The sequence below is a fragment of the Myotis nattereri genome, assembly GCF_964212035.1.
Source record: "Myotis nattereri genome assembly, chromosome: 13".
Classification (NCBI taxonomy): domain Eukaryota; kingdom Metazoa; phylum Chordata; class Mammalia; order Chiroptera; family Vespertilionidae; genus Myotis; species Myotis nattereri.
The window spans coordinates 28022691-28046627 of NC_138088.1; the positions used below are offsets into that span (position 1 = coordinate 28022691).

At 42.2% G+C, this 23937-nt stretch overlaps 1 protein-coding gene across 2 annotated transcripts in view; it reads left to right on the forward strand.

Annotated features, from left to right (window-relative positions):
* The first annotated feature begins 1214 nt into the window (after positions 1-1214).
* Positions 1215-23937, forward strand: part of FAM13C (family with sequence similarity 13 member C) — a 127070-nt gene continuing 104347 nt past the window's right edge. The window contains exons 1-4 of one of the 2 annotated variants that reach the window (XM_081104472.1): positions 1215-1453; positions 1592-1630; positions 8653-8709; positions 14525-14720. In XM_081104472.1, the coding sequence (XP_080960598.1) occupies positions 14646-14720 (75 nt within the window). In that variant the 5' untranslated portion in view covers positions 1215-1453; positions 1592-1630; positions 8653-8709; positions 14525-14645. The other variant, XM_081104471.1, reaches the window with a different exon arrangement.

A 23937-nucleotide genomic window follows, 5' to 3' on the forward strand; every position in this document is an offset into this window, starting at 1 on the left:
GATGCCCTTGGTTCCAGGAGCATTTTGAGGATCTGAATTTTTACCAGTGTTTGGAAAGAACTTTAGTATCAGATTGGTAGGTTAGATGCAAAATTGGTTAAAGTTGTACAGGGCAATAAAACCATACCATTGAGGCTCTTTTCCTCCGTACAGATTGGACAAAAGGTGCAAGTGGACACATAACTCCACAGTGTTTGGGACCTAACCAACCGTGAATAGCAAAGTCAAACACAAGTACATTTTCTCAGAGAATAAAGGGGTCCTTGGGGTGGGCCTCTGAAACAGTGTCTCAGTGTGATACTGAAAATTCATGCTTTCTCTCTTATTACCAAGTTTGGGGTAATTTTCTAAGTCTCTGAAAGTAAAAATTTGATGGTATTTGTTATTGTTATAAATTAAAACTCATCTGCCTATACAGTTTGGACTAAAATCCACCATCTCAGCTGCTTCTGGGAGTGGAACGTTTAAAAAGTGGGGGAAGGGGTCTTCCTAATTCAAAATCAGCGTCTTTCACAGATGACTGTTCATTCCCTATCAAGGTCAAGCTGGCAGGAGAAATGAACAAAGGAAAGAGGGCAGGACAAACATCCCCAGGGGGAAGCCAGTGGCGGCTCACAGCCTTCCTTTCACTCAACTGGGCTGCCTTTGTTTAAAGGGGATAGCTTCTGTGGATGCTATTTTTCATCTTTTGTAAAGGTGCTTGGGAGCGGAGCTCCGAGGGCTGCTCCGGGCGTGGGAAGCCCCACCTCTTGCACGGTCCCTCTCAGTCACCCGCTAATGCCTGGAATAAATTCTCCTCTCGCCCTTCGTGGGCTCATTCACAGCTCTGTCCTCCGGGGCTAGGTGCTTCCTCTCAGGGACTGAAATAACAAGAGTGCAGGCAGATCGGGTGTGATGCTGCGAACCCTCCTTCTTCTTTTTCCTGGGCAATACATGTAAAACAACACACACACACACACACACACACACACACACACACACACACTACTAGTAAAACAAAAACAGCAGCCATCTCCCCTCCTTCTTCTCGTCCCCTCCCCCTGCTCGTTCCCTCCCGGCTTTTTCTGAACGATGGATGAATCTCTGCGAGCTTCCATCTCTAGAGGGGGTAGCTCTGTAAAATTGGTAAGAGCCGTCTGCAAGAAGGCAAGTTCCCCGCGGGTTTCGGCACTAGGCAGAAACAGTTGGGCTTTCCTATTGCCAGCTCCGGGGGTGGCTGGCACCGAGAGGCTTGGATTAAACTCGGCGCGGGGCTGACAAGGTTGGGGTCGCGCTCTAACTCTCCAGGTGCTCCCTGCGGGCATCCGGTGGCCCGGAGTCCCGCTCCATCGCGCACCCCGCCCCACCCAGCGCTGTGCCCGCAGCCTCGGGGGCTGCCAGGCTTTGTGGTTCGCAGTGAGGCTGGGCCCCTGCTGGGGGTGTCGTTACGAGCATGTGCAGACAGCAGCCCAAGGTAGAGCTGGCGTGCCGGGCGAGCCCTGAGATTTGCCTTGCAATGCCATGTTTGTGTATGTGCTCTAACTCCCGGAGAGCGACCAGGGAGGCGGCTCCCCCGCTGGACTTGGCTGATGTTTTCTTGTTTCTGTTTCAGCCTTCAGGATAATTCCTTCAGCAGCTCCGCTGTAACAGAGTAAGTGATTCTTTCCTAAAACAAGACTTGCATGCCTTTCTCTGGAAGCAACTATCACGAACGTACCCTCTACTGTCCCCAGTCACTCTTCGTATCAGATACATTGTTTCCTATAATCTGGGGCTGGAAGGACCAGGAGACTTGCTGACTGATGGGGCCCAGAAATCTTTTACAGGTTGAAGTCAGCGTTTTAGCAGCTGTGGGAGAGATATTAAAACAAGCTGATGCTTGCTGGAGCTCAATGCACCAAGATATGTGTTCTTGGAGCTCAGATAAAAAAGAAACCTATTTGACATGTCATTAAGGAAGCTCTGTTGTATTTTGCCAGTATTGGTGTCAGTTTTCATGGAATACACTGTATATATTTACAGCAAATAGAAGACGGATATAAATGACTTGAGTTGAATTCCAGCATGTGATAAACAGGCTAAACTTATCCTAACCCTCTCTTGTCTACAGATTCTTAAGACACAGTAGAGTAAACTTTTCTTGCATGCCCTTTGTCATTTTTGTCTACTGACCTCAAAGACCTGACTATAGGAGTAAAGAGTCATTTTGTCCTATGGTTAGTGTTCATTGGGAAGGCTCGAACCATTGAAACATGGAATGAAGGAGTGCAATATTTTACTCAAGGCCAGCAGGCACAGAATTTTTTTATTAAGTATTTATAGTTCATGATGTAAATTTTTGTCATCTCTTCCTGAATGTTTTCCTAATACTGTACATATATGTTAAGAATTGAGAGCATATTATGCTAACACCACATGTAATTTATATGTAATTTACATATATACATATATGTAAGGAATATTTATAGTTTATTTAACAATTTTTATCTAGGCTAACTCATGATGTTTACTTCTGGGACTTTTTGGTAGGAGTCATTGTCACAGCTTTTTAGGAAAAAAGGGTGTATAAAGTGTTATACTCAACTACAAGAAAATGCTGCAAGTTTAATAGAGAAAGCCCAGTAACTTGGGAGCTGTTTGCTAAAGGTCCCTAACAGGCAAAAAAATGTGGGAGTAGATAGTTTGTGAGTATCAAGTCTTACTACTGTCATAACTTGGTGATGGAAGGTAAGATTCTACAGGACTTCTGAGGCCCTCTTATTTCCCTCATTCTTTTGTTTCTCTGGAATTGCTACTCTCTTAGTGTCCAGCTTTAGTGTTGGGCTCACTTAAGTGGAGTTATTTTTAACCCCACGCCCACCCCCCCAGGGTTGGCTTTATTTAGAAGATGCAATATAATATACTCATTGTGACTTATAACTTGTTAATGAGATTGCTTGGTAATCATGTGCAACTTTGCACTTTCTAAAAGCCTGGAAGTTGGGGAAGATGCCTGCCAGAGTCTGCTGGCCAATGATGAGGTGGGGACTTCCTGGTTCAGGTCCACAGGTACTACTCTCCTCCCTCTGCTGTGTTTACAAGCACCAGGTGCTTTCTGGGCCTGATTCTCCTAAGCCCTGTGTGGCCACATCCCCAGAGTCAGCCACAGGCCTAATAGCTTCAAAATGGAAACCCTTAGTTCCAGATTTCACATGGACAATTGTGTGTGTGTGTGTGTGTGTGTGTGTGTGTGTGTAAAGGTTTTATAGTTAAATGCTGGGGAAAGTCTGGTACCTTGTCTTTGGCCACTCCCCAAGGAATTCTGATTGCATAAGTTTCTGTTGTTGTTTTCAGAGAAGGAATACTGGTTTATTTTTTTAAAAAAGCACTGAGTGACAATTAGAATGCCATCTGGCTGATCTAAAAATCTAAGGAGCATATTTAAAACATACCAAAAGCTTCATAGGTGCAACACAGCATGGACTAGGGTCGTTTAAAACTAGTGGTTGTTTAATGTAATGTTTTCTCCTCCCCTCAGTAGTACAAACCATTTTCCTTGGTTCTTTGGGCAAGACCCCAAAGCCAGCAGGGCCAGGATGCACTGTCCTGAGACACAGACATAGCGGGTGCTCAGTAAATGTTGGGGTATGGTCTTGGCATCCATAGAGGAGGTGCTTGTCTTTCTTTTATTTTTTAATTTTTTAAAATTTATTGTCTAAAGTTTTACATATGTCTCCTTTTTCCCCAATTGATACCTCCCCCCCTCCCCCCCTCCCGCCAGCCATTCCCACCCTGGGGTGCTTGCCTTTCTTATATGTTGTTTGGGATACAAGATAAATTCTTCTTCCTCCTGTCCCCAACCCACTCCTACTTCTTTCTACCCACACTCATTTGTTTTCTTCGGTGCCTGAAATTCCACCTACAGATGATTTCTTTTGGTTTAAGGCCTCTGATGGTGACACTTATTAAAATGGAAATTAAAAAGTCTGTGCCCCTGGGAGGTAGTTTCAAGTTGTCATTGTTACTTGAATATAAATTATGTTATCAGATAGTCTAACCTACTAGGGTTCTGCTTGGCCAGTTTGGCGGGAGGGTGGGTTATCAGTGTCAAAGGGAAGGGGAATTGGGAGGGACTCAAAGACAGATTTTATTCTCTTCTCAGTTTTTCCCAGGCCTGGCATTGTCTGTGCAGCTGTGGACCAAGTCACTTTCTTTTTCTACCCAATCTTCCAAGATCAGAATGGCCTTGGCCTTCCCTTGGTATCTGCAGTGCTCTTTCATCTGTTCTTTTTCCATGGTCATTTCCTAGGTTTCCTGGCGGACCTGCTATTTGAAATGAAGCCTGGCCAGCAATGAATTCTGATTTAGTTATCAATGAATTAGTTATCATCTAAAAAAATGCTTTTCTAAACCAACTAATCATCCATATCAACTGTGGAAGGGGGTTGGGGCTTGTGAAAAATTCAACTTCCCAGGATTTCCAGGATTTATCCCAAAGTGGAAACCTAGAATGGGTGATTGTGTTGGAGTCAGCTCAGCGCTGGTCTGGGGTTGTAAACCGTTAGGCCTTTGTTAAACTTTTTAGAAGCATAATGGTTAGGGAGAGGGAAGGGCAATCTGTTTTTAAAATACACATTCCTGGATCCCACCCTCAGAGAGTTGATCTGAGGGTGATGTGGGGGGTTGGTGTGGGGGTGAGACCAGAGTCTGCTCTTTCAACCAGGCACTCCAGGTGGTGCTAATGCGAGTGGTGCTGGGGACACACTGAGGAATCCCACAGGATTTTAGGCTGTACCTCTGCAACTTTGCCTTCAGGTACATGGTACTTCAAGGTGAGTGACAGTCCCGTTCCTGGCACGACTACATTTTATCTAATAACCAACCTGAGGCCTCTCTTCTTATTTACCACAAGTCAAACAAGAGATCCTTTTAGGGGGCACTTCTTTCACCACCATTATCCTAAGTAACAAGTTATTCTCCCTCTTGTGAGCCTCTGGGAATGTAGACTGAAGAGAGGATTTGGTGGGCTCAGGGGGGTGGAGCAGTCCCTACTGTGCACACTGGAACCCTGGGCAAGTCCTTAGCCTCTTGTGTGAAGGTAATTTTTATGGTACAGCATTGTCAGCCTTCATTGAGATAATGTAAAAGGGAAAGTGAGCTGCGAAGAACCATATGCTTTTTCTTGTTTGAGGTTGATAAAGGGAGTAAAAGTCTGAACAGAGAAAAAGGTAACAACCCTGGGCATTTCACAAAGAATAATTGAAAGGACAAATTATCCAAGTATTGTCTAGGCAACCACAAATCAAGAACTCTGGGACTTAAAAATCTAGTTGATATCTCAAAGGAAGTCATTTAATAGAAGTGCTGCTCACTTTTTTTTTTTTTTTACTACAAAAAACAGTAAGAAAAACATTTTATATTGCAATCCAGCACCCACATATATACAAGATTTATTCAAACAAGTTTCGTGAAAAAAATATTTAACTCTTACTATAGTGACATTTTCTATTCTGTTTCTCTAACAATAACAGCAAACTGCTGGTAGCTGCTATGTAATTTACGACATACTAATTTACAACTTACAGTTTTAAAAACATTATACAGGAAGATACCTAATTGTGAATATTGAAGAAGGAGATTATTAAAGAGATTGATCTTTAATTTCCTGTATTGAGCTCTAATGTAAAAGACCAGTTAGGCACTTGGTCAGAATTGACTTTCTTCCAGGAGTGGGGATATCTGGATATGAGTTTCCACCATAGAACCCAGTTTTATAATTGGGTTAGTATTGTACATTGCAGTGGCTGCTGGGCAAGGAATCAGTAGAACAATCAGAAAGGAGATGTTAATTAAGTAGAACTTGACAGTCTCCATCAAAGCAAATGAAAACCCAAATGAACTACAAGAGTTTGTGTGTGTGCCATGTAATCCAGTAGGGAGATCTGTTGCATTGCTGTGAGCAAGGAATTGTGTTTCCTTGAGTGGCAACTTAAGTGGTTCAGTAGGCCTTAGAATGGGATCAGCTAATTAGGTCTGGCCTCATATCTCAGAAAGCATCTGCAGCTTTGGATGTGCTGGTGCTGAGTTTCCATTTTTAACTAATTGTACTTTGAGAAGAAAGGTTAACACATCTAATGGGGGAGGGGGGGGGGCGGAATAAGTTCTTGCCAAATTCCCAAACAATAGGTATTGTTGAGCTCTAGGGTTGAATCTCTGGTTGAACCCTAATTCTTTGGAAGCAACAATTCTAGATTTCTGTTCTTCATTGATTTTTCTACTTAGCTAGGTAAGTTTTATTGGGAAACATTTTTATTCGCATTACAGAGCTTAGATCAGTGATGGCGAACCTCTGACATGCGAACTCATTATTTTGGTTGATTTTTCTTTGTTAAATAGCATTTAAATATATAAAATAAATATCAAAAATATGTCTTTGTTTTACTATGGTTGCAAATATCAGAAAATTTCTATATGTGACACGGCACCAGAGTTAAGTTAGGGTTTTTCAAAATGCTGGCACACTGAGCTCAAAAGGTTCGTCATCACTGGCTTAGATGATGGAGAAGAACGAGGCAATACTTAGGAATTTAACTTGTTTTCCATGAGATGGACAGAGTGGGTCATTGACAGTCAAAAAGAAGAGAAAGCAGGGACATTTAGTTCATTTAATTAAGAAGAGCATTTTGTTAAATCAACTGACATTTTTTTAACTGCCAGTAGGAGCAAAATATTTCAGCAGGTAGAGAGGATAGTCTGTAGGTGGCCTTTGTTTAATTCTGTACAAAACCATAATTTAAAAGGGATAATAAGGGAAGAAGATGACACTTTAGCAATTTGTTCTAAACCATTGCTGGTAAAGAATTTTAAAATTTTTTAAATGATTTTATATAGTATAAATACCATATTATGGTTATATTTATGTGCGTAGGGATATTTTTGCCTACTCATTACATAATGAATCTCTCAAGCAGGGCCCAAGTCTTTTTCAACTTTGTGTCCTTTAGAAGTAGTGCTACTCAAAGTGTGGGTTCCAAATTGTTTGTAACTTGTTGTAACTTGTCTGATGCAAGAACAGTAGGGAGATAGGGAGTAAGCATTTAATAATGCTTATAGGAATTTGACATTCCTGTGACATTTTTACAAAAGTATCTATCCACAGTGGATTGGAAGTAGAAAACAAACTGGTCAGTCCTGAATTCTAAAGAGTTTGAGAAGCACAGGTCCAATGCCTAATGTAGTACCTGGAAGTCAATAAATGTTCAACACATGCTTGCTAAGTTATTTCAGGGATCAGAGTAGCTGAGAGGCCAATGTCAATGACTGGATTCAAGCACTCACTGAGGGTCTACTCTGGGGTAGCACTGTCAGCACTGTGGCAGCCTATCTAGAAAGAGAAATTATGGTTATTTCTTCTCATGGAATTAAAGAGATCTCAGAGGTACAAAAGAACTACACAGCAGTATGAGGCAAGATATAGTTGGTTACCAAAACCTTATAATGAAGAGTAAACATTTACGTATTAAGGTTAAAGTAGGAATGTGGCGTGTGAATGAACTTGGCTGGGAAGGTTCACAGTTCGTGAGACTTGACTTGGGCAGTGAAGGATGAGTAGGAGTTGACGATGAAAAAAGCATTTCAGGCTGGCGTGTGATGGAGTGAGGTGGGGTGGGAATGGCTGAGAACAGGAACAAAGCCTCCCTCCTACACTAGTGACAGAATGGGTCTACTCCAGATTCCCTTAGGCAGTGTGGAACACTGTAGGTTTTTCAATATGAAATAGCCAAGACTTTTTCACAAGGTTATTACAGAAGGTTTATAAAAAGGAAGGGGTATGCCCTAACCGGTTTGGCTCAGTGGATAGAGCGTCAGCCTGCGTACTGAAGGGTCCCGGGTTTGATTCCGGTCAAGGGCATGTACCTTGGTTGCGGGCACATCCCCAGGAGGGGGTGTGAAGAGGCAGCTGATCGATGTTTCTCTCTCATCGATGTTTCTAACTCTCTATCCCTCTCCCTTCCTCTCTGTAAAAAATCAATAAAATATATTAAAAAAAAAAAAGGAAGGGGTAGTAGATGTGTTTTGGGACTGTCTTAGTCAGAGGAAAGGCAAAAAGGCATGTAGTGGAGTCTCTTTCAAGCCATCAGTCTTTTTTTTTTTTTAAATATATTTTATTGATATTTTACAGAGAGAAAGGTAGAGAGATAGAGAGTTAGAAACATCGATGAGAGAGAAACATTGATCAGCCGCCTCCCGCACATCTCCTACTGGGGTTGTGCCCGCAACCCAGGTACATGCCCTTGACCGGAATCAAACCTGGGACCTTTCAGTCCGCAAGCCGACGCTCTATCCACTGAGCCAAACCGGTTTCGGCTCAAGCCATCAGTCTTAATGTCAGGTGTCCTCTCAAGAGCTGTCAACCCTAAGTCCTTGCTAAGATCTTGTTAGCTTAGGTGAAGCGGAGCAGTGGAGGGGGAAAAAAAGAGCTTCCCTCTGGTTCTGAGCTTTTAAGCTCACCTGAAATGACATAATTAATATCATTCCCTGGTAGACATGTTGGGAATCTGAGCTGTTTGGGAGAGAGAGCTGAGGATTATTTTATTTTTTAGTTTACTATGCTATCTTAAGATAGTTCTAGGCTATTGCTGCTTCTACTGCAGCAGACAGTTGTATCTGATGTGGTTTTGTTTCTTCACCCAGGTGTGAGGAAGACGCAGTCTCTCTTCATGAAGACCAGACTGATTGCTCCAGTCTCAGGTATGACCCACCATTGCTTAGTTCTTAATCAGGAGGGACAGAAACCATCTGGGTCTGGTGTCTGTAGTCTCTTCTTTGAATTCTAATAATTTGTTCTTGTGTCTTCCTTCTAATAGATTATTAGCGTTTGAAGGAAGTTTTATTGTATCCACTTTTGAATACCCCTCCCTTAGTATCCAAGACAGTGCCTTTTATATGGGGAATACTAAATCAATGACTATTGAGTTCAACATTGATTCACTCATCTCAATGTTCCCGTCATAAACCCTAAGTAGATTTATTCACCAAAGGTTCATTGGGTATCTAGGTTACAGTGTTGGTTATCAAGGTGTTCATGATCTAATGGCAAAACCATGAAAGTGGTTGAAGCACTTTCATGTACATTTTATTATGTAATCTGAACAGCTGAAAGGAGGCTGATATTTTCCTTCTCATACTGTAGATGGAGAAACTGAGGCTCAGAGGGATAAAGCTCACCCAAGATAGCATAGCCACTATGAGGCAGAATTTGGACTTAGTCTGTCTGACTGTGAAGTCCACTTGGATAACATACATTTATTGAAGACCTGTTTTGTGTTCCAGAAACCATTCAAGATATGGGATAGAGAAAGACAAATCAATCCCTGCTCCAGTCCATTGGAGGAGATAGGCAAGAATATAGAGATGCCACTTTAAGTCCTATTTTAACAGAGGTAAACAGGATTCACTTAGAAAGATCAAATAGGCCAGAGAGGTTTCTGGGATTCCTAAAGAAAATGACAAATGGCACATGAATTTTTTTTTTTCAAGTGTGTGTGGGATATAAAGCCAAGAAAAAGATGATGCCACCAAGCAGGGGTAGCAAGTTATCAGAAAACCAAAAGAGTATAGAGAAAATTGTTCAAGTTAAAGGAACAACAAATACTTCAGGATGGCAGGAATCCTTAGAGCTGGGTGGGGAGTGAGGAGGCCAGGAGTGATAAGAAATGAAGCTCCAGATATAAACAAAGGCCCAATTTCAAAGGGTTTGTGTACCTTGCTAAGGAGTTTGGAATTTATCCTGGAGGTTTGGGAAGACTAAAAAAGAGGCCTTAGCTTGTTCTTTGCAAATAATTACTTACAAGTCTTGTAACAATAGCTCCCATTTATTGGGTTATGGCCTTGAGCCAGCTTTTGTGGTAGGCATCTTACAGAGACGGTATTATCTCTGTAAGATAGAGGTGACATCCTCCTTATGGATGAGGGTCAGGGAAGTGAAGTGGGATGGCACAGGCTTCAACTAATAAGTGGGGAGGGGGGCGCGATCCTTAAGACTCTTGTTCTTTTTTAACATCATGATCATTCTAAGTTATGAGTGATCCCATTAAGTAGTGGCATAAATTACATAACCTGTACTTTTCTGGTGTTTTGGGTTTTTTTGGATTGTGAGGAACCAGTAATAGGTTAAAAATATATTTCTAGCCCTGGCCAGTGTTATTCAGTGGTTAGAGCATTGGCCCAAGAACCAAAGGATAGCAGGTTCCATTCCCGGTCAAGGGCACATACCTGGGTTGCAGGTTCGATCCCAGTAGGGGTGTGTGTAGGAGGCAACCAATCGCTATGTCTCTCTCACATCAATGTTTCTCTCTCCCTCTCTTTTCCCTCCTCCCTTCCTTCCTTCCACTCTCTCTAAAAATCAATGGGGAAAAAATATCCTGGGATGTGAGGATTAACACAACAAAAACAAAACAAAAAATAAATATGTTTCTAAAGATGACTTTTGTATTTAGGCTTTATATTTGTGTAAGGAAAGGAAAAATGCTCTTTACTCCCCTTACCCACTTTTCCTTGATTTTCAAGTCAATGGGGAAAATGAGATTAATAAATTTTGGGCATCTTGAAAATATGATATAAAAACAAAGTTCTGGTATTATTTTAGGAAGGTATCTATTGAAAGAGTCAATTTAGATTTGAAAAGTCATTTTTTTTTTCTTATTCTTGAGTGTTCCAGAATCCTCCTTGAATGAGGAACATTTAAGTTACCATAATGGCAGCTGTCCTTCTTTTTGTTTCTCATCTAGGAGTGTAGAGTGTGAGAATGATAATTAGTTTCTAGTGAGATGTCGGGGAGAAACACGTTTCACTTCTTCCTTTCTAGGGTCTTTGGCTGGTCTAATAATTAAATTGGCATGACATTAACAGGAGAAAAAAATGAATTTTGTACCTATGGGAACCCCAAAGATACGAGATTCTTTGGCAGTTAGGTAATTGAGGCTTTATATACTAAGCTCAGCTAAGGAGTAGAGGATAGGTTTCAGGGGCCTCAAAGGGGAGGAAGATGATTCCCAAGAAGATGAGAAGAGTAGATCTTTAGTAAACAGATGTGCTAGGGCATGCAGATAAGTCATTCTGATAGAAAAAGTTATCTTTGGTATTAGCTCACTCCTGGTACAGCCCCTCGATATAAATTCTTGTAGGCAGTTAAGGGGAAGGTAAAAAGCTCTTTTGGAGTCTGTTGGGCCTTGATTGTCTTCAGTTTGAAATAATCAACATGCCAAAGTGGCATATGTTAGGGTCACATATTTGCCCTGTCTCAGAGAAAAATGCATTTCAAGTGAATAAGTGTAGTTCCAAATCAGGTTTCGATACTGGTTTCCAAACTCATTAGTGACTTAATTTTTTTTTTTTTTTTTTTTTTTTAGTTATAAATGATCTTAAGGGAAAATATTAACTAGTCTCACTGGCATTGATTTTTTTTTCCAGCTACAGTCAAACCTGGGTTCTTGAATATCTCCCATCTCAAACAATTTGGTTCTCCACCAAGTTGTTCACGTAAAAAATGTCTCAATTGTTGAACAAGCTTTGGTTTTCCAACTTACAACCCTTTCATGCTGACAGATCAGTATGACAAAAAGCATCTCTCAGGCCACAAAGAAAGGAGAGAATGCACTAGTATAGTCAGTTTACTGCTAACATCTCAGGAAATTATGCTGTAAATATTTTTGTTTCTTTGCTTTTGTTGCTAGGGAAATGCAGGATTAGCACAATTTTAAAACATAAAGAGGCCATCAAGAATGCTAATGTTGTGAAAGAAACAATCACAGGCAATTGAAGGGGTAGGTAAACTGTTTTTGATTCAGATAAATGAAAAGCAGTTAGCCAGTGACAGCAAAGAGGCCACATAAGGACTTCCTAAAAGAAACCCCTGGAATGAGTGCTGAAAGTGATTTCTTTAAGGCTAGTAGGGAGTGGTTCGATAAATTTAAGAAAAGAAGTGTTTGCTGATAGATTAAACAGTACATTAGATATGCACTGTATATAAGAGAGGTTAAAATGGAATCATTTAGGGGTCTGGAATGAATTAATTCAATTTACATAATTTCTAATGGGAAAAAACGATTTGGTTTTCAAACAAAATCGCTTCTCAAAACAGCCTTCCGGAATGAATTAAGTTAGTGTTACAGAATTTACCAGGTGACCAAAAAATACACAGGGAGTACTCGGAGATCCAGGATAAACCCATTTACTTTCAGATGTACTAGTACAGTGAACTCAGGGGGTCAGTTCTCCAAATCCCTGAGTGAGTGAATATGGAGGAAGCTTTCCCTTTATGCCCTTCAGTTTCTTTGTTTTCTATCTGTTTCCTGACTACCAGGCATTTTGGTGGGCTTCCACAGCCCCTCCTGAGTCAGTTAAAATGGGGAAGTTAGTGTTAGGTCGTTGAAGGGGGAATGCACGAGGCCAGAGTGGTGAGGGATTACGAATTTATTCGATCATCCGCACATCAGGTGGTTGAGCCTGGAGGGCTCCAGCAGCCAGTGAGGGGAGTCAGCGGCTTTTAAAGGATTTGGCGGGATTTTTCTGGGCAGAGACTTCTTTATGCATACCCAGAGGGGAGAGAATGGAATGTGGTCACCGCAAGTAAAAAGTGGTCTTCAGCAAAGGGAATGTCCATAGTGAAATGACCTGAAAAACCAGTTCTGGGGGAAGGGTATCAATTTAATTGCTTGATCAAACCTAATAGATTGTATCTAAATCCCTGGTCTGGGTGGTGTCAGTGACCTCCCCTCCAGCTGAACTGTTACATTCTTTGTTTATGGCCCCTTTGTAAATCGGGAGTAATTAGGAAAACAGGCCTTGCTAGACCAGATTGTTAAGAAAGGGGCAGTGACTTCATTATAGGCTATCACGAATGTACATTAGGTTACTGACACAGATTCAGATTGCTCCCCCCCTCCCCCCCAATGTGTTATATTCCCCATCAAGAGAACCTAGGTTCCAATGAAATATTGAAAAATTATTTCATTTGTTTGGTTCTCCTTCACCAGATAGCACTAAGCTTGTCCTGAGGCTTTAGTCTAACTGTTCACATGGTTTTATTTCCACACCTTGCCCACCTGCATCCTGATCATGCTCCAGACCTCCTATCCTGATGTTTGCTCTGATCTTTTCCCAGAAGCTAACTGGAAAAAGTTAGCCTCCCAATAAATTTAGCAAATTTAATTCCTTTTATTTGTGAAATGACATTTTGAGCAGTGGACATAGAAACCCTTCCTTTGCTGGTCTTGTCTCTTGGCTTTATGTGCCCTTGAGTCACAAGGAATTGCTTCCTAGCTAATGTTGCCAAAATCTCTTACATAGGTGCTTGGGAAACACCACGTGGCCACTCCTGATCTAGTACACAAATGATTGCCAATGGGTTAAGGGTGATGATATTGATCGTATAAAGAAATGCCCCATTTGGTTTTGTCCATGGTATTTGCTGAATTTTTAGGAAAATAAGAAAACAAAATGCACCTAGATTTACGAGGGATGTGATTTCAATTAAGAGTGTTATTGCCCTAACCAGTTTGGCTCAGTGGATAGAGCGTCAGCCTGTGAACTCAAGGGTCCCAGGTTCGATTCTGGTCAAGGGCATGTACCTTGGTTGCGGGCACATACCCAGTGTGTGCAGCAGCTGATCGATGTTTCTCTCTCATTGATGTTTCTAACTCTCTATTCTTCTCCCTTCCTCTCTGTAAAAAATCAATAAAATATATTTCAAAAAAAAAGTGTTATTATGTCCACTGTTTTTGAGGAAATTGAAACTGTGCGATGATATTATATTGAATTTGATTGGTGAGTGAAAATTAAAAGTTCCACCCCCGCACTGAATGTACAAAGGAAACACTAGCCCATTTGATCGTCTCCAGTAAGTCCAACGGATAGAAGCCAGGCAATGGGATCTTTGACTTTGCCTTAAAGATGTTACTCAGACGGCTTGGCTGGGCAAAATTTGAACCTTGTCTTATATTTTAACTGGGTAGCATGCATCCTATTAAAATAGATCTTTTAAATTTCTAAATGTGTCTGAAAGTTATAGGGAGATGGTTGTAGACTTGTTAGTGAGGAGCAAGCATCATGCCTGAACCAAGAACACGTGCATGGGAGATAGGAGACCTACCTGACCACTCCAGGTCTAGGTGAATTAGCCGTATGGCACTTTATTTAATCTCTGAGTTTTAGAGTCTTAATCTAAAGTTGGGGTGATATTATCTAATCTGAATACATTATTATTATAAGAGAAAATATTATATGTATGAAAGCATCTTGAAGCAAAAGATTTAAAGAAATCACGATAGTATGTACAAAGTTTAAAGGTCTGTATTCATTAGCAAAGATTAGAAGGGAATGTGGAGTAATCTAAAGAGTGAAATTCACATTTCTTAAACTTTATTCCTGTGAAACTGGCTAGGTGGACACAAAAATGTTGCTAGGTCCATATAAATAGGGCAGCAATGAGTATGGCCAGCTCCTCTTTCCTGCAGCAGTTATTATTTCTTGTGGTGCTTCCTAAATTGGGTCTTTTCTGTTTTAGAGATGAAGACAATAAAGAAAATTACCCCGACGCCAGGACTCTCCTAGAGGAGCCTGCGCCCTCCCGGGAGCCACAGCATGTAGAGCAGACCGTGCTGGTGGACGGTGTGCTGCGACCCAGCATGGGCAACTTCAAGTCCAGGAAGCCCAAGTCTATCTTCAAAGCAGAGAATGGGAAGAGCCATGGAGAAAGTCAGGTAGTGTGTCTACTCCTCAGGCCTTTGCCAGGTCGGGCGCTTCTCCGGTGAGGGCACAATTCTGGCAAATGGTTTTGAGTTCATTCTTTGGCAGAAGGTGATCAGCATGACTTGTTATTGCGCATACCACCGGCCTTAAACACATGAGTGCTCTTGTTGGTTAATAGTGGAGTGTTCTGGGCAGGCTAATAATTTAGTGCCCATTCAAATGTATATTCTTAAATACTGGATTGTGACACTGACTTAGAGAAGCTCCCTTACTCTTTGTGGGGGGGAGGAGGGTAGAGGAGGATATCTTACTATCTTTTTTTCTTCTAGGGCAGTGTTTGGCAAACCACTGCTCACGAGCCACATGTGGCTCTTTGGCCCCGTGGCATGGGCCTCAAAGTTTCAATCACACTGTACGCGTGCGCCCGCACGTGGTATTTTGTGGAAGAGCCACACTCAAGGGGCCAGTTTGCCGACCACTGTTCTAGGGCATGTATTTCTTGTCCCAAACTTCGAGATTCTTCTCAACAAATCAAAAGTCCCATGTTTACCTGGAGCTATTCTCCTTAGGTTGCAGTTTCCAGCCTTGAATAAACACTCAAGTGTGTGCCTGTTTGTGTGTGCATGTGGTGTCTGGTTCTTCAAGGTCAATAAATATTTAAATGAATGAATGAAACATGTTTCCAACTTGATTTGGGTAATAAGTTTAATACACACACACACACACACACACTAATAAAAGGGTAATATGCTAATTAGACTGGACATCTTCAGACATCTTCTGGACATCCATCTGGATAAAGCCATGGTGGCAGAGAGGTGGTTAGGGGCGATCAGGCTGGCAGGGGAGAGCAGTTAGGGGGCGGTCAGGCCAGCAGGGGAGAGCAGTTAGGGGGTGATCAGGCTGGCAGCGGGGAGCAGTTAAGGGGCAATCAGGCCAGCAGGCAGAGGTGGTTAGGGGTGATCAGGCAGGCAAACAGGCGAGTGGTTAGGAGCCAGCAGTCCCAGATTGTGAGAGGGATGTCATGGATTGGAGAGGGTGCAGGCCGGGTTGAGGGACCTCAACCCCCCCATGGCGATCCCAGAGCAGGAAATTTCCCAACAGGCATCACCCAGCAGGGCCTGCCCCCAGTCTCTGAAGTGATCTGGTGATCCATGAGCAGGAAAGCGCAGCCTGCAGGCAGCACCCCACCCTGGCCACAGCTCAAGGGAGAGAAAAACACGCAGTGGAGGCCAGGAGCCTGAGAGATCAACACAGAGGGGCGCCTGCTCCAAGCCTCCACGGTGTGGCTGGGGGCAGGCCCCCAGCAGACACATACACAGACACACACACACACACACACACACACACACACAGGACGCCTGCTCCGAGCCTCTGCTGCCAGACTGTGGCCGTCAGTAGGACATCCACTGAGGGCTCCCGGACTGAGAGGGGCAGGCTGGGCTGAGGGACCCCCCCATCCCCCCATGCACGAATTTCGTGCACCAGGCCTCTAGTATATATATATTTCCAGTTCAGTCCTAACATCTCTATCTACAAAATGAGATTTTTCTAGTTGTAGAGGGATATAGCAAAAAATGTGATTTTTTTAAATCTTAAAAAGGATCCTCAAATAATTTATGATGCTTTCAAAAGGGATTACACAAATATAATCTACGTTAATCTTACTAGGAGGTTAATGGTTCCAACATTGAGATTTTACTTATAATGCACCTAACACAGTTTTTGGTACATAGATGCTCCATTAATGTTAACTTTGCTTTTTGTTAACGCTTAGCTGTTAACTCTCAAAATAATGTGCCAGGCTCTAAGTGTAAAAGGTTAATTATGACTTTAAATCTAGTCCTGTTAGTAAATGGGCAGCAGGTGACCTTCCTGTTAGAAAAACTTTGGCTTGGCAGTTTGTTTGAACTTGTAGTTTTCTTATTTGGCCTGTGATTTTTATCTTATTTCTTCCTTGGTATTATGACTTCTTATTTTGTCAGTTAATTTTGCAGTGAGATGAAATACCTTCTGCATTCATGAAACAAGTTGTGATTATTTTAAGCTGACTTGAGTTGCAGAAAGAGATGAGTGTGACATACCATTTAAGTTATAGTAAACTTGAGACCCTGCCTATTACTGAATGCACCCAGCACTTGTGTGATTAGGAGGAGTACGGTGCTGGGAAGGATATAGGTATCCAAAGAGCTTCCTGCAGAGTCTGAATATAGGGAAGCTTTTTGACTTTGAATCTCCTGCAAAGAATCACCTGTGACATTGTTGGCCTTTGGTGACCAGCCATCTGTTTTAGAAGTGCCCCTTTCTTATGTCATCCTATAGTCTGGCCTCATAGAAATTACACAGTCATCACTTGCAATAAGGTACTAATGGGGCATTCCCAATTTGTTGGCTATATGGACAGATTGCAGGAGAGAGCTGTCCTTGTATAATACAACATCACTTATAATACAATATTGGAATCCTGGACTTTAGGTAAAATTTCCAGTTCAGTCCTAACATCTCTATCTTCACAATGAGATTCCCCCTCACCCCCTGACTAAAAGAACTACGATAATATAATTTTAAGTATTCCATATCTGAGAAAAATTTGAAACATGACTCATTCTTCCTGTTTTCTTTGGGGAAAGATAATTAACATGTGTTGAGTATTGAGTTTATGTAAATAATTATATTAATAAAATCAACTAACACTTATTTGAGCATTTACTGTGTTCCAGGCATGTACCATGTTTTACTACAATCCCATGGAATTGGTATTATTATCTTGTACAAATAAATAACTAAGGTTCAAAGGAATTACATGTGCTTAATCGGATTTGGAATAACTTGAGCAGAATGTATTTTCTATAAAAGCACAGTATTTCTAACAAAGGTACCCAGATCTTCCAATTGTGAGTCTAGAGCTTTACCTATCTCATGTTACTCACACTGTAATCTATCTATATAAAAGCCTAAGTGGCCATCGCAACCGAATGGATGACCGAACAGGTTGCGTGGGGAAACCAGGCCAGCAGGGGGGTTAGTGAGGGATGACCAAACAACTGAGCAGCAGGCTACATGGGGTGACCAGGTCGGCAGGGGGGGCAGTGAGGGACGACCAAACAACCGAACAGCAGGCTGCGTGGGGCGACTAGGCCGGCAGGGGGGGCAATTGGGGGCAACCAGGCCAGCAGGGGCGGGCAGTTGCGGGAAATCAGGCCGGCAGGCAGAGGCAGTCAGGGGTGATCATGCTGGCAGGGGGGCAGTTAGGGGTGACCAGGCTGGCAGGGGGGGCAGTGAGGGGCGATCAGGCTGGCAGGGGGGGGCAGTGAGGGGCGATCAGGCTGGCAGACAGAAGCAGTTAGGGGTGATCAGGCTGGAAGGGGAAGCAGTAAGGGGCGATCAGGCTGGCAGGCAGGTGAGCGGTAAGGAGCCAGCAGTCCAGGATTGCGAGGGATCCCGGATTGGAGAGGGTGCAAGCTGGGCTGAGGGGACCACCCCCTCCCCCCCCCCCCATGCATGAATTTCATGCACTGGGCCTCTAGTTTTTATATAAAACCTGTGATTTCCCTCTAGATTTTTTTTCCTTTTGGTGATATATTGTGTTGCTAAGCAGTAATTACTTATTTAGAAAGGATTACTTAGAGAGGATTTTGTAAGTTTGTTTTTCCTCTGCTTAAAGCTTTGTGATGTTGGTCACTAATGCTAGACAAGTGTCCTTTGAGGGAACATTACCTCTATTAGGACATAAACTCTGTGAGGTCAGTGACTCAGTCCTTGTCTGTCTTTGGATCTCTAGCCCTCAGTTAGTCAATATAATCTGTTGAATGACTCAAAACTGCTAAGGGAGGTATATATGTGATTGGTGTCATTTTTTAAATAAAATGTAAGCATATCTTTATTCATTGGTGAAAAGTTACATTTTAAAAGAGGGTATAATTAAGACTCATACAGATATCACATACAGACATGTCATAGATTTTATTTAAATCATTAGTTAGAAAGGAAATCAATATGATATTACAGCCAGTTCAAAAGAGATGCAGCCGAAACCGGTTTGGCTCAGTGGATAGAGCATCGGCTTGCGGACTGAAAGGTCCCAGGTTCGATTCTGGTCAAGGGCATGTACCTGGGTTGCAGGCACATCCCCAGTAGGAGATGTTCAGGAGGCAGCTGATCGATGTTCCTCTCTCGTCGATGTTTCTAACTCTCTATCTCTCTCCCTTCCTCTCTGTAAAAAAATCAATAAAATTAAAAAAAAAAAAGAGATGCAAAGGCCCTGGCTGGTGTGGCTCAGATGGTTGAACAATGGCCCATGCACCAAGGGGTCACTGGTTTGATTCCCCAGTCTGGGCACATGCCCAGGATCCATCCCCAGTGGGGGCCATGCAAGGAGGCAGCCAGTCGATGTTATTTTCTCTCTCTCCCTCTCCCGTTTTCTCTCTCTAAAAATTAATACATATTTAAAAAAAGAGATGCTAAGTATTACATAATTATTGTCTCACAAGAAATGCTAAAATGAATTTAAAAATGGATTAAAAATTGGCAACACTTGCCATATCCATAGGGTGATAATCAATTACTTTTTCTTGGACACAATTTGCATTTCTGTGGAGAGGAATTATTTGCATTGCTATCATTATTTACAGGTCTATTTTTATCTGTATAGCCTTGCAAAATAGCCTCGTTATAGATGAACAAAAGCAGAGATTGTCCAGATGGATGAGCTAGCCAGGACAGCCACTAAATTTCAGTAATTTATAATTTTTCCTTACATCCTCCCACTGTCCCCTACCTTCTCCCTTGTGATCATAATAAGATATTCTTGATCACAAAATAAGGCTAGTCTCATTAGGTTTGACCTGATTATTTACATAGACATAGTAAGCGTGTTAATTTACCATGTACGTCTTCTCAAGTATGCTTTGCAAAATCTAGAGCCATATAGTATTGAATAATTACAAAATTAACTTCTCTCTCTCTGTAAGTTTTCATAAGGAATCTCAGATTGCACTTCTACTACCTCTATTATTTGCTATCCCAAGGCAAAGGAAACCAAGTTCAAGAAACTCCACCATATTTCACCTGCAGTACCTATACATCTGCGTAATTCTCCTCTTGGGGTCCCCCAAATAACCTTCAGTTCCTGGCCTGTAAGCTCGATTGAACTGTAAGCTAGATAGTAAGCCAATTATCCTAGGAGAACTTTTCAGGCATGGGCTCCATAAGTAAAGCCACATTAGCTCCTCTCTAAAATCAACGAACATATCCTCAGGTGGGATAAAAAGGAAAAGGCTTGTTCTATCTGATTCTGTAAGCATCATTCTCAATACTGTGACATTTAGGCAAGATGTGGTTGCATATCACATTTTTCTAGTTACTCTGGTAAAAAGGAAAACAGATTATTATTGAATACTAGAGGCCTGTTCCACGAAGGCCTCGTGCAACAGGCCTTCCTTTCCCCTAGCTGCTGGCTCCAGTTTGCCTCCGGCACCCAGGACCCAGGCCTTCGCTCTGGCCGAGTTTTGTTGGTGGTTAATTTGCATATCGTGCTGATTAGCCAATGGGAGGTGTAGCGAAGGTACAGCCAATTACCATGTTTGTCTATTATTAGATAGGATATGCAAATAACCCTATTCCCGTGGGAAGGAAGTTCACTCCATATGAATTTCTGAACTCTGAGGGTCAGTGTGATACATATACCATTTTTAAAATGTTTAGTTTAGTTTACATAAACAGAATAGTTTTAAAATATAGGTTTTATTATTATTCAGGTGTGGTGAGGCTGACAGATCAGAAGATGACTACCATTTGAAACGATTCCCACTATCAGTTCTCAGGAGGAGTGGGGGCATGCCATGCCATGCAGGACCATACAGGGAAGCACCAGGGTTGGGCAGGAGACAGGAGAGGGGAGGGGGAAGTAAGAACCGGAGCCTTTATTGTGGTTTCCATTGGCAAGGCAAGCAGGGTGAGCAAGTTTAGGATTGGCTAGTTTGAATAATTCCGTGGACTCTGAGTTACAGGGGTATCTTTAGTCTGGTACCTGGCTCTGGGATGATTAAGGCAGAGGAGTATTGCGCCCTGGAGTGTATGAGCCAGAAAAAGAAGGTGGTTCTGAGTATGGGCTCTGGGTTGGTGAATCTATATATATAAAAGGCTAATATGCTAAGTGTCCCTCCTACTGTCCGACTGGTTGCTATGACGTGCACTGACCACCAGGGGGGCAGACACTCAATGCAGGAGCTGCCATGACGTGCACTGGCCGGCACCTTGGACCTGGCACCAACAAACCAACACTTGGCTTTCCCCAAGTGGGACACAGGCCTGGCCACCACCCCAGAGCGACACCCCACCAAATGACAGCCAGTGCTGCCAAGACCCCATGGTGCAAAATGTGGCCCACAGCCCAGCCCAGCCTGGAAACAGTCACTGTGGGCTCCAGGTAATGATGTCACATAGCAATGCCTGGTGTCCTCTCCCTAGCAACTAGCCTCCATGGACTTTCTTCAGCCCAGGAACACGACTTGCTTTACAGCCAGTTACAAACATTTTATACTTTAACCAAATGTCTGTGAAGCATTTTCATGTGCCTCATCTCATTTGATCCTCACAGAAGTCCTGGAGTAGGTAGATAGAAGACTCGGTTGAATCCTATTTTCTTTTCATTAGCTTAGAAACTTGACCCGACTGAAAAGAAGTAAGAAATGGTTGACCTTGAAAATGACTTAAGGTTTTCTCACTGTGCAAAATACAGTCAAACACTGCTGCAGTTAAATATTTTACCCTTTGTTCTCCCTATGTGATCTACAATAATAATCTGCTTCATGTTGATATTTAGTGCTGTGTTGCTGACAATTACCTGAAAGAGAAGTTAGGGTGCTTCACTGGGCTGGAAAAAGTTTAGCTAAATCAGAAAGCAGGTCTAATTAAGCAAGTTTATTTTATATCTATAAAAGGCTAAGTTGACTCATGCACGTGCGATACATATAAAGCGCTCACTGGCACCAATCACATGTGTGTGTTTTGATCTGTCATAGTCGATCGTGAATTTGGTTGACACTTCTATTATAGAGAAAGGGTGAGTAACGATATTAAAATATTTCTTCTAATTAATTTCCTTTCAATGTGCACAAATTCATGCACCGGGCCACTAGTTTGCATATGAAAGGCCAGCTCCTGGGCAAGTCATCTGCTATGCTTCCTAGCACTGAGAATCAGCCAGTCCTGGGAGAGGCAGTCTCTTCCCAGTCCGTGAGTCAGCCTGGCTCCAGATGCCAGAACATCAAGAATATAGAAAATAATAAAATATAGTTAATACAAGGACATACTAAATTTATGGGTTATAGAAAGTTGAAGTACAAAGAGAAAGGTCTTTCTTATAAATTCAGTAAATGGAGCATTATAACAACATTCCCAACAGATAACTACAGTAAATTTTCCTTCTCAGTCTTTCCCATCCTATGTAATTAATTCTTGTTCAGCTGGATCTTGAGTTAGCAGTAGCATGAAGCCATCTGCTTCATGACTCAAGTTCTGTAAATCCTGACTCAGCCCGTTGGTATCATCAAATGCCTGTGCCCAGAGTGTTCTTTGAAACATTGGTTAAGTATCTGGGCCTTTACTATGGGACTCTTGAGAGTATTCTTCTTGGTTGAAGTCACAAATTCTGGCCTGAGTCGGATGGTAGAAACATCAGGCAGGCATCTGCGGAAAACAGACATGCGTAGATGAGAGACATTGAGTGTGGTTGTGGTTAATTTACTGCTAATAATTTTCAAATGTGAAAGCCTGATGAGCGATCATAATAAGAATAATGCACAATGTGACGTGCAAAACCAGATAATAATGTCATTCCCCTCAAATTAAATGTCTCAAAGGGTTATGAATAAGCCTGTTTTAAAAGGAATCAGGAAATTTATTTTGGATTTTACCAAAATGGATAAATATAATTTTTACAGATGAAAAATCTTGAGATATAACCTAATAATCCTAAGAGAATATGCAAACAACTAATAAGTAAAAAGATTAAGTCTGTTGTAGGTCCTAGACATCTGCATTTTTATTAAACTCTGTAGGTAAGTCTGATGTGCATCCCTGATTGAAAACCACTGGCCTGAATGATGCTAGATTCAAATGAAAGAAGTGAGGCTCTGGCCAAGTCAACATTTTAGATAATAATACCAATTATCACTGATAACGCTACAGGGTTTTTGCTTAATATCAGCAGGAAAGCTCCACAAAAGACTGGTAGAAATTGATAGATCTGTTTCATATAAGTTTTGATCACAGGGTAAATGTCACATGAAGTAGGTTTACCACACACTGTGATAGAGTGGTTCTGTTTGTGAAGTTGGATTTTTCGGGAGAACTTGAGCTTATGCTACAGGTTCTGCCTGACACTTCTTGCCATCACTCAGACACAGTTCTAGCTGGTTTGTTATGAGATTAGCATTCCCCAAAGCACCTGTGTGCCAGAAACTGGTCCATCCTTGCTGCTTGACACAGCCGCTGCAGGAAAGAAACATCTGCACAGCATATGTTTCAAGGGACCTGGCGTACATGGCATACTGTTCTTAATATGTATGCTCCCCTTCTTAGCACTATGTGTTTTAACCAAGGTCACCTCTCCAAGAAAGGTTGTTTCCCCAGGTGGGGATTTTTCCCTGGAGTTAGGGATTAACAGGACTAAGGAAGGGAATAAATCAGTAAAACCCCTTAACTAAGTGCCAGGTGCAGCCGTGGCCCGCGGGCCGGATCTGGCCTGTTCGGCTGTTCTATCCGGCCCGCGGAGCCGAAAGAGCGGAGGGTTCTCTTGCTCTCCCCTCTGCTCCTTCACCAGCAGCAGTGTTAACATGGCAACGTCGGGAAACACGGCCGCAGCCCCTTCTTCTGAGTCCAGTTTAAGAACCCATTGTGGCCCTTGAGTCAAAAAGTTTGCCCACCCCTGGACAGGCTGGTAGTTAATCACTTTAACTATGAACAATCACGCTGAAGCTACATAATCTTTATTTAGGATAATCTCCTTCAGTTACTTCCTTGTAGTTTAACAGAACAATAGAGTAGTGACCTTGGAGTGGAGATAACAAATGCCCTAACCTTTGGAATAGAATGGATAGGATTAAAATCAACTGGTATAAATACAGATGTAACAGGACAATAAAGACAGAACCTAGCTATGCTGATCAACTGAACGTTGTCTCCATGTCATTCCTTCTTCGCCGACTCCGTCAACACCTTTGGGAA